Source organism: Panthera leo, chromosome F2, assembly GCF_018350215.1.
Source record: "Panthera leo isolate Ple1 chromosome F2, P.leo_Ple1_pat1.1, whole genome shotgun sequence".
NCBI lineage: Eukaryota > Metazoa > Chordata > Mammalia > Carnivora > Felidae > Panthera > Panthera leo.
The window spans coordinates 363,690-377,443 of NC_056695.1; the positions used below are offsets into that span (position 1 = coordinate 363,690).

Sequence of the window (13,754 nt, forward strand, 5' to 3'; positions counted from 1 at the left end):
TAAAACCTTAGTCATGAGACCCTTCAGATACGCATCAGTGGGCCATATGCTTGGAGGATGATTGCTAGCATGCGTCTTGGGGAGATAGAAAAAAGGAAGTTTCCAAAGGGAGTTTCATATGTTAACCAAAACTTACAGGATCCTGGAGGTCTGGCTAATGACAAGCTAAGGTTGCCTTTTGCCTCTAACAAAGAATTGACATAGAGGCAGCCAAGCTCCTTGAGGAAGGTCACTCTGCTTGTCTCAAGTATTTGTCGATGGGCTGTAAATTTAAGGAATTTTTTCCCCCTATATTTCTTTTACCTTCGTTCTCCACATCAAATATCATCTGGGAACTTGTCAGAAACACACGTTCTCTGGCACCACCCTAGACCTACAGAATCTGAAATCCAGTCATGCCTCGTTACAATAAATCTTGGCGATTTTAATGTCTCCTATATTTGAGAATTTCTGCTCAGGATACCTAACCTATCCCCGGCCCCGCCCCAATACATAGGGAAAGAACACTCCTTTCTTGGGAGTTAGGCAGCTAGAACCATTCCTTAAGTATTGATTATTGAATTTGTAGCGTACTGCGAGTTTTCATGTAAGGTCAGTTGTTGCTTGACAAAACAGACCACATATGAGCTTCTTTTGAAAAAACACTTGGCGGCTGACCCCGCGAGAGGCACCCGCGTACCAGCTCCCAACCAGGAACTCAAGGACAGCACTGTAGCCTGTCCAGAGTTCGCTCTGCACAACCTCTACCCCAACAAGGAAAGTGCGATAAACGGCACTAACCCCTTCCCGTTCAGAGCTGGTGAGTAACCGACTACCCACGTTCACAGCCCAGCTTTATTAAACCCATTTGTGCCCAGAAAGCAAGGAGTGGCGGAGAAGCCCCGCCCCACCGCCGACAGCGCTCCAATCCCAACGCGCGCGTGGCGCGCAGCGCGGGGAGGGCCTTGTGTCCGGAAAAGCCCCGCCCCTCGCCCGAGCACCCGCCAATTGTAGCGCGCAGTGCGGCGCGCGGAGCGACTTCGGTGGCGCGCTGCTTTCCGGCACCTTGAGGAGACAGCGAGCTTTTGCGAAGGCTCCGCGCGGGAGGTGGCTGAGCGTCTAGAGATGCCTGGCGGCGGTACCTCGTGTACCCGGAAGGTAAGTTGTAGACTGGGAACCAGTGCCACGCCAGGCCTGCTCTCTCTGCTTTGTCTTCAGCGGTCTCCCCGTAGCCCTCCGGCGCCAGTGTGTCCTACCCCCTCCCGTTCCCCATCGGCCGGGCCGGCGGGGCGCAGGGAGCGCTTGGGCCGGCCAGAGGCTATGAGGGGTGAGAGGCAGGCGCTGTGCTGGCTCGTGATCTCTGGCGAGGCTGCGGCTGGTTCTGTCGGTGAGCGTGGATGGAGCCTGCCTCGCAGTGTGCCTCTCCTGAGGTCGGTCTGTCGCCCAGGTGTGCGGAAGCAGCCCCCCGCCGGCCGTCCGGCGTCTCGCCTTCCCGGTGAGATGCGGAGGGCAGGGGGAACCGCTGGAGGTGCGGAGCGGAGAGGTCGCAGCTGGCGAGGTGACGGAAGTGAGCGACGGGAGTTGAATCTGGAACTAGCGTGGGAGCTGTATTTACCCTCGCTAGCGTTTGGCATTGTCTCTTCTTGACTGTCGTAGAACACATGACAGCGGTGGATGTTGGAATGGATGTGCCATCCGCCACCCCCCCCCCCCACCCCCCGTTATCTGTGTTGCCACACTTCTCCTTTCTATCCCAAACTGTTTCTGAATCTTTCTATTCCTGCGTCGGTGGGAGAGGAGTCCGAAGCCAACCGCTGCCAAACTGTGTATACCAAATTACACCACAGTATCTGGGCACGGAGTGCGTGTGTAGGAATATTACATTAATGATATGTAAATGATTGTACTTGCGTTTGTGAGTACATCTTTTCCTTCCGAAGATTGTGTTTGCCATGGCCTTTTTAAAGCTGTTTCTGGGGCGCCTCGGGGACTCAGTCCGTTAATCATCCGACTTTGCCTCAGGTCATGATCTCACGGTTCGTGGGTTCGAGCCCCGCATCGGGCTCTGTGCCGACAGCGGGGAGCCTGGGTCCTGCTTCACATTCTGCGTCTCCCTCTCTGCACCTCCCCCACTTGTGTTCTGTCTCTTTCTGTCTCAAAAATAAACTGAAATATTAAAAAAAAATTTGAAAAAGCTGTTTCTAAGTTCCTTGCTTACAAACATGCTTGTCTCATCATACTAAAATTTAAAAAAGCAAACACAGGCCCTCCTTTTTTGACTTTTTCCTTTTACCAAAAACTTCTTGGCAAAAAAGAGTCCACATATACTGGTTCAGCTTCCTTATCATTGTTATGTTTCTTTGCTTCTGGAAAGCAGAGAAAGATTGTCAGTCTCCATTTTGTAACTGTGTGGAGTAAAAGAAACCTCTGTCAAACACACCTATTGATTATGAGACATCCTGATTCCAGATATAGTCAAATGTAAAAAAAAAAAAAAATCAAGGAAATATATGAATTTGTTAAATCATGGTCACTCTAGCATTTGACACATTTATCACGTGCTTTTATTGATTTTTTGGGGGGGCGGGAGGGAGGAGCATCCCTGTCTGTTGCTTATCCTGATTCCCTCCCTGTCTGGCATCTGCTTGTTTACTTCTCTTTACTCTGTTCCTGCCATGTTCTAAGTTTTGACCTTGTGCTTTTTCTTACTTTACACATTTATTCTTGGCAACCTCATACTTTGAGTTAGCTGTCACAGCTATATAGCTTTCAGATGTGTATTTGACCTTTTCCTTGAGCTCCGTTTAAACTCAGTGTATCATGAAATTATCAATTTCTTACCCTTAATCCACTAAGCCCTGACAGTTTCTCCTGCAAGTTGTTGGTCTCAGTCTGTTGACAGTGATGCTTGACTAGGAATGCCCGAGGCACTTGCCTGGGCCCCTGGATTACTTGTACTGAGCCGTTTTCCCTGAGCAGGGCCAGTGTTGTGGCTGGACCAGACCTTGTGGTTATTGTCATGATTGCAGGATGCACTTCAGCAACAAACATCAGGGACGTTTGAGGAGCAAGATTTACAACTCCCAGGTCCTGGAGGGTACCTTGCACACCCACGTGCTGCCCAGTGAGGTGGAGGGGGGCTGGGGGAAGAGGAGAGCAAGAAAACCTGAGGTCTGAGGGTGGGGTGTCTAGGGTTTTGGAGGTTCATTCTTTATTGGCTAATTTAAAGCCTAAGGGTGGGAATTAGAGCACCAGAAGGGAGAAGTGAAGTCACTCAGATAGTCAGTTATGTAGGTTACGGAGGGTTTTCTGAAAGACGGACCTTCGTGGGTAGGGGCAGCTTAATTCCTGATCTTGTTGGTTTGTGTCATATAACTGGTGCTGTGTTTGTTCAAGATGGATGTCTTCTGAAATGGATGCCTTGGCAACCAAAAGTTAATGTCAGGCATTCACAGTACATCCTTAGAAATCCTAGTGTTTGACTTGAGACTCAGTTCTGCCCTCTGATTCTATTAGTTTTCAAGAACTTACCAGTTTTTCTTGTCAATAATTATATGAGTGATCTATTGCTGTTTAACAGATTGTCTCAAAACTGAAGCAGCTTAAAATAAGTGCTTGTTTTTTCATATAGTTTCTGAAGGTCAGAAATCTGGGAATGGCTCAACTGGCTGGGTCCAGCTTAGTGTCTTCTACAAGGTACAGTCAAATGAAGGGTCACAGAGCCTGGGGATCCACTTCCAGACTCACCCGTGTGTTTGTTAGCGAGTGTCAGTTCCTTGCCACTTTCGTAGGGCAGTTCTCACAACATGGCGACTGGCTTTCCGAAGAGAAAGAGACAGGGAGGGGCTAAGCCCTGGTGTCTTTTATAACAGTCTCAAAAGTGACATCCCACCTCTTCTGTCCTATTCTTTTTGTCACATAGATCAACCATGTACAGTGTGAGAGGGGCTACAGAGGATGTGAATGCCAAGAGGTAGGAATGATAGGAAGTGATCCTGGAGGCTAGCTCCCCCAATACTTTTTTCCTTTTTCCTTTTCTTTTCTGTCACCCTAGGTCAGGCCCAAAGTAATTTGTGTTTGGAGTTTTTTTGTGGTACCAGCCATGTAGCTTGCTTCTGTTCCATCTTCAGAGATGACTTTCCCTTAGACACCACTGTAATTAATACTGTTGTTCCTGTGCTTAAGCATTTCACTTCTTATTGTCTACATAATCAATTATTTTGGACCTAACTTGTGCTCAAAGCCTTATAGATGTATTAATTCATTTATAGATGATTCTCTCTCTCTTTTTTTTAAGTAGGCTCCACACCCAGCACAGAGCTTGAACTCATGATTCTGATGTATTAATTCATTTATAGATGATTCTCTCTCTCTTTTTTTTAAGTAGGCTCCACACCCAGCACAGAGCTTGAACTCATGATTCTGAGATCAAGACCTGAACTGAGATCAAGAGTCAGACACTTAACCAACTAAGCCATCCAGGTGCCCCTACAGATGGCTCTTTTTTTTTTTTTTTTTTAACTCATTTAATTCAACAATCCTATTAGGTACTATTATTAGTCTCATTTTATGGACAAGAAAATTGAGGCACAGTAGAGAGGTTAACTAATTTTTCCGAAGTCACACAGCAGTTAAGTGAAGAAACCAGGATTTGCACTCATGTAGTCACTTCCAGACCTTGCTTTCTTTGTTTAGGCTCTTATAGCCTTTTATTCACAGCTTCCATAATGTGGCCATACCTTATTCCTTAACTTTATAACTTTGTTCATTATTATTTATCCTTTAGGCTGTTTTCATTTGCCTCTTGGTATTTGTTCATGTTCTTAGTTTGGAGTAATGCCATTTCTTCCATTTTTGCTTACTGGAATCTTAATTATCTGTCAAGTACCACCTCAAATCATCTATCTATAATCATCTATTATCTCTAATCATCCCAGTTGTAAATGAACTTTATTTTGTATTCCTGTGGAACTTTGTATTATTCTTAATAGCTTCATGTCTTACATTATTAGGTTTACCTGTACTTATCCTTATGATGTAGACATTTTAAGATTATGTTCACCCCATGTGCCCCAGAGCACCTGCCATAATACCTTGTACATATTAGGTACCTATTAAGTATCTGATGAAGGAATGAAAATGGTACTAGTTTAAAAGATTTGCAAGTATTCTAGATCTGAAGAAACATAAGGAAATACCTTATTCAGAAGACATGAGTACTAGCCTCAGCTGTGCAACTGAGTAATTTTGTAATTTTGGGCAAGCTATATAGATCTTTCTGGACTCTTAAGATGAAAGCTGATATGGTCATGGACTAAAGTGGTAGAGTTGGGAATGGTATTAGGAGAGGACTGAGTTGATTAATTATAAAAAGAAGATGAGATTTATGCACCTGACATTGAAAGATGAAAAGAGGAGAATCAGTGGTGACTCAGAAATTGAACTTCTGAAAAACGGAAAAGTTGAGGGGAATTAGTTGCTTCTTACCTGATGTTAGGATATACAGATAGGTGAAAATTCAGCCCAAGGGAGAGATTGGGCTGTTGGAGAGCAGGCAGTTGCTTCAAAGACTGGCACTATTGTAGTTCTTTTCTTCCTCTTGCCTTAGGCCCCTCACTTCAAGTTCTTTTTTCTTTTATCCTTTGTTTCCTTTCCTTGCTAAATAGCCACGAATGACTGGCTAATACTCCCCTTTCCTAGTTGCTTACCTTTTGAGATTTCCCGATACACCCTCTCACTCCTTTTGCCTCCCCAGACTAAATTATAGCTCTCCTCCCTGAATCGTAGAGCTCTTTTCCCACTGAAGGAAAAACCATGTCGGCAACATCCTAAAAAAGAGAAAAGGAAAATTACATCTTCCTGATGGCACCTTCCTTCCCTAATCCTTTGCGTTATCATCACAAAAACTTAATTTCTGGTGTTTCTTGCATAATGACGTGGGCATGATGATAGATATTAACTAAATATAATGTATATGTCAGTTTGAACTGAAGAGTACACAAGGCTCCATTTCAGGTGAAAGTGTTTCTCAAGAAAGGGAGATATTTGCTTCTTTGAAGCCAGAGGGATGGAGCCCGTGGAGAAAGTAAGGACCCTTTACTACAGAGATTGGATTCTGTTACAGAAGGTTAGTATGGAGAACAGGAACATGTTTCCTCTGAGACCATAGGGAAGGAGAGGTCAATAGATGGGAGGTTGGCTGGTTTTTACAACGGCAGACTTTAACCTTGGGGAAGATGTGATGGCTTGAGCTATGACAGTCACATGGAGAGGTAAAGGGAAGAGTGAGTATGGAATTCATGAATGTGTGTGATTGTGTGCATGTGTGTACGGAAGAAGGACTAGGGAATGACCAAGGACATGCAATAAGAAAATAGGAAGTTCTCATTTGTGGGTCTTTTTACGATAGCCCTGTGGATTGGTGATTGGTAAAGTGAGTTGGTGGAAGGAAAGGAATTTTAATGCTTGAAAGGCAACATTGGAGCCGTTGGGCATAGAGTGCAGACATTATGATAAAATGAATGGACTTGAGACTTAAAGTCTTAGTGAATTCCCAGATATTCAGGGTATTCCCAGATTCACAGATACTCAGTCAGAAACAAGGCCAGGGTACCTTCTTTGTGTGGAAGGTGCACATGATAGTTATTGTCAGGCACTTTTGTTAAAATAAGACCATGCAGAGTTGGTGGCTAGAATATATTTCCTAGCATGAGGAAATACATGAGGAAAATCTTGACATGGTGCCCTTGACTATCTCTCTGACTAGGTCAATATACCTAACATTTCTAAGTTGTAGTTTGTCTATAAAATGGGGATAATACCTATATGTTGCAGCATTAGCATGGAGACTAAATGATAAGAATGCATGAAATGATGTACTGAACATAAAAGCACTCAATGTTAGTGGTGATGAAAGCAGTTAATAATAAAACCATGATCATGAAAGGATTTTTATATGACGGCAAATCTGTTGTATGTGCTCTACTACTTTGCCTCTAGATTTCCCTGGAATTACTTTTAGCTTGCTGAAGAAGGACTGGAAAGAGGGCTTTGTTTTAAAGTTGTTCAGTCATGGTGAGAGATTCTCTCATAGTTATCTTGGTAGGAATACCTTACGGTTCCAATTTTAGCCCTTGGTAACCTCATCAGATGGCTTACTGGTGGCTCTGCTCAGAATCAGGCTACTTAGTATTGACATCTTAGTCTGTCTACATTGTCTTGTTCTTCAAATGGAAGGGAAAGAGAGCTAACATTATCAAAGATGTTCTATATGTCAGGTACGTCACACATATACCTTATTTAAGGGCGAAGATATTCTTTCTTTTTAATCAATAATATATGCTTACAAATAAGATAAAATAGTACAAAATAGTTTCTCATGAAAACCAGCAATCACTGCCCTGTTCTTTCCTGTACTTAATTCTGTGCCTGAGAGGCATTTTTTTTTTTTTAAATTGAGATAACTGTAGATTTATATTAAGTTCTAAGGAATAATAGAGATATTATGTATCCTTTACCCAGTTTGCTCCAGTAGTAACATTTTGCAAAACTGTAGTACAATATTCCACCAATATTTTGACATTAATACAATCTAATTATCTTATTCAGATTTCCCTGGAGGTATGTGTATTTACGTTGGTACATTTTTACACATGTGTAGATTTATGTGCCACCACCACTAGAGATACTGAACGTTCTGTTAGCTCAAGGATCCCTTTGATAATCCATCATACCTTCTCGCTTCCCACTGCTAACCCCTGGCAGTTGTTAATCTGTTCACCATTTTAAACATTGCATCATTTCAAAAGTGTTACAGAGATGAAACCATGCAGTTTATAATATTTTGGGATCATTTTCTTTTTCTTTTTTTCTTTTCACTCAGCATAATACTCTGGAGATTAATACTAGTTGTTTTGTGTATTAGTAGTGTTCATTTTTATTGCTGAGTAGTATTCCATGGAGTGCACGTACTACAGTTTGGCTCAACATTTTACTTGTTGAAGGACATCTGGGCTATTTCCAGTTTTGGTTATTATGAATAAAGCTGCTGTGCACACTTATGTGCAGATTGTTGTTTGAACATAGCTTTTCTTTTTCTAAGATAAATACCTAAGAATGTAACTGCTGGGTCATATGGTAATTGGATGTTTAGTTTTCTTTTTTTCTTTTTTTCTTTTGTTAAGATTTTATTCTTAAGTAATCTCCACACCCAACGTGGGGCCCAAACTTGCAACCCAGAGATCAAGAGTCACATGCCCTGTCAACTGAGCCAGCCAGGCTCCCCTGGATGTTTAGTTTTATAGTAAACTAACTGTTTCTCATAGTGACTGTACAGTATTACAGTCACGCTGGCAATGTATGAATGATTCAGTTTCATAGATAATGAATTTATCCTTTTAAAGTATAAGGTTCACTGATTTTTAGTGTATTCACAGAGTTGGGCACATATTTCTAACTATAGAACATTTTCATCACCCTGAAAAGAAACCCCATGGCAACCAAAAGCTATTTTCTGTCTTCATGGATTTGCCTACTGTATATATTTCATATGAATGGAATAACATGTGGTCTTTATGACTGGCTTCTTTCACTTAGCGTAACGTTTTCAAGGTTCACCCATTGTTATTGCATGTATCAATACTTTATTTTTCTTTGAAGGTAAAATAATTTTCTATTGTATGGATATATCACCTTAAAAAATCCATTAGTAGATGGAAATTTGGGTTATTTCCACTGTTTGGCTATTAAGAATACTACTATGATCCTTTGCGTACCAATTTTTGGATAGACATAAGTTTTCATTTCTCTTAGATATAAACCTACTATTATAATTGCTGGATCATATGGTAATTCTATGATTAAATTTTAGGGAACTGCTAAGCTTTGTTGCAAAGAGGTTGCATCATTTTATAGTCTCACCAGCAAGGAGTGAACATTCTAATTTCTCCATATCCTTGTTAACACTTGTCATTGCCTATCTCTTGATTTTAGCCATCTTAATGGGTAAAATTGTTTTGGTTTTGGTTTACATTTCCATAATGACTAATGATTTTGAATGTCTTTTCTAGTGCTTCTTGGCCATTTTTATGTCTTCTTTGAAGAAATATCTATTCAAGCTATTTGCCCATGTTTTAGTTGGATTATTTATCTTTTTACTGTTGTTAGTGTTCTTTATAAGTTCTTATACCACTCCTATATGAGATATATGATTTGCAAATATTTTCTCCCATTCTGTGCACTTTCTCTTTTCTTGATGGTATCATTTGAAGCACAAGTGTTTAAAAATTTTGAAGTCCACAATCTATCTTTACTTTTGTTGCTTATGCTTTTGGTGTCATATCTAGGAAATCATTACCTAACCCAAGATCATGAAGATTTATTTCAGAGAGTTTTTTTCTAAGAGTTTTATTATTTAGCTTTTACATTTAAACCTGTGGTTCATTTTGAGTTAATTTTTGTGTGTGGTGTAAGGTGTCTAGCTTCATTCTTTTGCATGTGGATATCCAGTTGTCCCAGCACCATTTGTTGAAAAGATTATTCTTTCCCCACTAAATTGTATTGGTTTGTTTGTTTGTTTTTTTGAAATTCAATTGACCATAAATGTAAGAGTTTCTTTCTTTCTTTTTAAAAAAAAAATTTAATGTTTATTTATTTTTGAGAGAGAGACAGAGCGTGAGCAGAGGAGGGGCAGAGAGAGGGAGACACAATCCGAAGCAGGCTTCAGGCTTCGAGCTATCAGCACAGAGCCCAATGCAGGGCTCGAACTCATGAACCATGAGATCATGACCTGAACTGAAGTCGGACACTTAACTGACTGAGCCACCCAGGCACCCCTAAGAGTTTACTTCTTAACTATAAATTCTCTTCCATTAATCTATGTGTTATCCTTTTGCCATTACCATAGTTTCCTAATTATGGTAGCTTGTGAAGTCTCTTTTTTTTTTTTTTATTTCAAGATTGTTTAAATTGTTCTGGGTTCCTTGAATTTCCATGTGAAAAATAGCATCAGCTTGTCAGATTCTATAACCAGCCACCTGGGATATTTATTGGATTAAGTCTGTAAATAAATTGTAGAGTATTGCCATCTTAATATTAAGTTTTCCAATTAATGAATGTGGGATGTCTTTCCATTTTATTTAGATCTTTAATTTCTTTCAACTGTATTTTATAGTTTTCACCGTGAAAATCTTGTACTTCTTTAGTTACATTTATTCCTTAAGTATTTTATTCTTTTTCATACTGTTAATGCAGTTTTTAAAAAAATTCATTTTTGTATTGTTCATTGTTAGTATATATAAATACAATTGATTTTTTATATTGAGATTGCATTTTGCAGCTTTGCTGAACTCAATTATTTTATTTTATTTTTGAGATTTATACTTATTCATTAAGCTAATATTTAGTAAGCAAATTCATTTGTATCAAACACAAACAAAAAAACCCCATACAATAACATGAGACAGTTTTAATATACATGGGGAATATAGCATTTGAAATAAAGTTTCCTTTTCAAAGATCAGTGCATCTAGATTGGTTAGCCTACAAAATTATAATCCTTGATTATCAAAACAAAACTAAACAAAAAATGACATTTTAAAAAGAAAGGAAAATAATAGTTTCAAAAGCATAGATTTTTTTTCAAAAACGTCAAGTAGAAAAGTTAAATATTGCATACCCTAACTGAACAAACGTGGAGAAAATCTTTACCTATAGACCTAAAATGAATCCATGCAGATTTTAAAAACTTATTCTACCTTGTCTTTATTATTTTATATATTTCCTAATATATATTTAACAAAAATGATAATGCTTTCAAGATACAGAATATGTAAAGCAAGATCATTTTTATCAGTAATTTAAAGGAGAAAAACCCCTAAAGTATAACTCTATAGAGATGCAAAGCAAGCTCTGAAGCAAAGAGTGACCATGATGGTCTCAAAGTAGAAATGTGTGACTTTTATTTAAACTTTAAAATGGCAGGCTGCTGGGCTGCCTGACCTGCTCAGTTGGAAGAGCATGTGACTCTGCATCTCAAGGTCATGAGTTCAAACCCCACATTGGGTGTAGAGATTACTAAAAAAAAAAAAAAAAAAAAAAAATTAAAACTTAAAAAAAAAAATAGGCCACCTAATTAATCTAGACCCTAGGGAAAGCAGGATGGGACAGGAAGTAAGATCTGGGACAAAAGAGACTAAACTGCTAAGAAAATAATCTTCTTTGTCTTTAGTATCTCTTTTGACTTCTCACCGAGTACAAAGATAAAGAAAAACTACTCATTCCTAGTACAGGGTCAATAAAAAATAAAATGGAAAAACTTATCTTTTGCTATGTTCCACTAATGTTTTACCTATAAAAATGGGAAGCAATTTAAGGAAATCTATACTTTCACCTTAAGTGAATTAAAGACAATTAAATTTTAAGCCAATCCTTTAACTATAGCAGTAATATTCTATTCTAAAAGAATTGTCTGAGAAGGGAGAAAGTAGGTAGCTATAGATAGTAAGCTCCATGTGCATTGAATCTTTATACTCATTTGTCTTTTAAGGACAAAAACATTTTAAGTTATCATTTCCTCTTTAATCCTCTAAAATCCAATGCAAAAGAAGATGAATCTAGTCTCACCCATGCCACAGATGTAGAAACAAAAGCAGAAAAAGATTAAATGACTCATAAGCTAGGTTATGCCATTACAAAATGGGAACAAAGTCTGACCTGCTCCTTTACTTATTAATGTGTTATAGACACATTAGTAAATATCAATGAAGTGATTAAATACTAAACTGGTCTTATCTTCCATATAACTTAAGATGGAAGGGGAAGCACTTAATGAAAAATACTTAAAATAAAACTTTATAACTCTTTTGTAGGGATTCCTTAAATTCCACTTTTCAACTTTTAATAAGTGTGCTAATTTACACAGGACACATTACCATTTACTATGTAACATTAAAGTTCCCAGTGAAGAAACTGGTCACTAGTGCAATAAGAAGCACCAGGAAAAAAACAAATAAACAAATAAATAAAGGCCAGCCTGTTGAGAATAATGGAGGGGAGAGACAGGAGGAGACTGGGTCCTTTATGACAGAATTTAGCCTGTACTTACTTGGAACCATCTTCCTCCAGACTCTCTGTTGTGAAAGATAATTAAATGTCTTTATTTTTTTTAAGCAAAAAAGAAACTGCTCATAAACTCTTATGTAGAATTCATCAAAAAAAATTTTTTTTCTTGGAACAAAAATGGTAGAAATCCTGGGTTTTCTAGAGACTTGAATGAATATGAAGCTATGAAGGATACCCAAAGCTGAAGTACCTGGAATCATTTGGTTGCCTGTAGTCTTCAGCAAGATCACAAAGTACTCAAAGATTCTTTGGCCTTTTCAACCATATTTGCCTTGAAAGTCTTCGTTAATATCCAGTGTTAAGATAGGGATTTCTTGTAGAAAATCAAAGTTGATTTTCAGTGTTCTATGCAGGACTCAGCTTTCATGCTTATGGTGAAGCTTCTGTATATATTCAAGAATGCCTTGGTCTTCATTTCTTTCCCATATTCTATTCAAGCATTTCTCTGCAGTGGCTCAAAGATAACTGATTCCATCCAGTTCAGAGCTTTGGCCAAACTTTAGATTCATCCACTCATACCAGTCTTGATAAATTGCCTACTCTGTTTCATTCATGTAGTCATACTGATACAAACTAGATGCAAAACTATGCCTATACCTATATAGAGGTTGTTCAAAAATTGATACAGGCTTTTCTGCATCTTTGAGCTTGCTATTGAGACAAGCAAGCTAGGCTCATATTCGACTGAGGCAGGCATATGATTGGAAGGTAAAAGACTGTCATTCAGGTTTCTCATATATCATCTGAAGAACATTCCCACCACTTTTTTAAAATGTTAGTTCCTCAATGTCGTCTTGAGTACTTTGAGCATTGCACCATCTGGCAGCAGGTTCAGGAACCACTTCCCAATCTTTGCAGACCTGTTTAAGTATATTCACAAATGTCTTCCCTGAAGCAACGTTCCTTTCGATGACAGTTTTCTTCGTGCAGGTCCCCTCAGAGCTGGTCATGGGAGATGGGCGTCTCGTCTTGGATGGGGTGGCCATTCTGGTCTTGTGGTAGCCTGAGCACATTGGGCAGGGAAGGGTGGGAAGTGGCCATAGATGTATGTACTGGGGCTCACGCCACCAAAGAACATGATTTGACATGCAGGCTGAGCTCCCGCCTGCAGCAGCTGAACTCATTTATTTTAATAGTTGTGTGTGTGTATTCCTTAGAATTTTCTACATATAAGATCATATCATCTCTGAATAGAGATAATTTTACATTTTCCTTTCCAATCTGCATGTCTTTTATTTTTTCTTGCCTAATTTCATTGGCTAGAACCTTTAGTACAATATTAAATATAAGTGGTAAGAGCTGACATACTTTTCTTGATCCTTAGGAAGAAAACTTTCAGTGTTTCACTATTATGTATGATGTTAGGTGAGTTTTTTGCAGATATTCTTTATCAGATTGAAGAAGTATTCTGTTGCTAGTATGTTGAGAATTATTATCATGGAAGGCTGTTGACTTTTGTTAGTTATTTTTTTACAATTTAATTAGATAATCCTATTTTCCCCTTAATATAGTTTATTACATTGACTTTTGGATGTTACATAAATCTTGCATTCCTAGGGGAAAAACCCTAATGATTATGGTGTATAACCCGTAGTTTATGTTGCTAGATTCATTTTGCTAGTATTTTGTTGAGGATTTTTTTTAATCTATATTTG

General features: G+C 39.0%; 1 protein-coding gene and 1 pseudogene across 1 annotated transcript in view; one reads left to right on the plus strand and one right to left on the minus strand.

The window, feature by feature from the left end:
• The first annotated feature begins 1,013 nt into the window (after window positions 1–1,013).
• SPIDR (scaffold protein involved in DNA repair) overlaps window positions 1,014–13,754 on the plus strand; it is a 479,623-nt gene continuing 466,882 nt past the window's right edge. Inside the window, exon 1 of the mRNA XM_042923261.1 lies at window positions 1,014–1,137. Within this exon, the coding sequence (XP_042779195.1) occupies window positions 1,105–1,137 (33 nt within the window). The 5' untranslated portion in view covers window positions 1,014–1,104. The remainder of the gene's footprint in view (window positions 1,138–13,754) is intronic.
• LOC122210540 lies at window positions 12,326–13,085 on the minus strand (annotated as a pseudogene).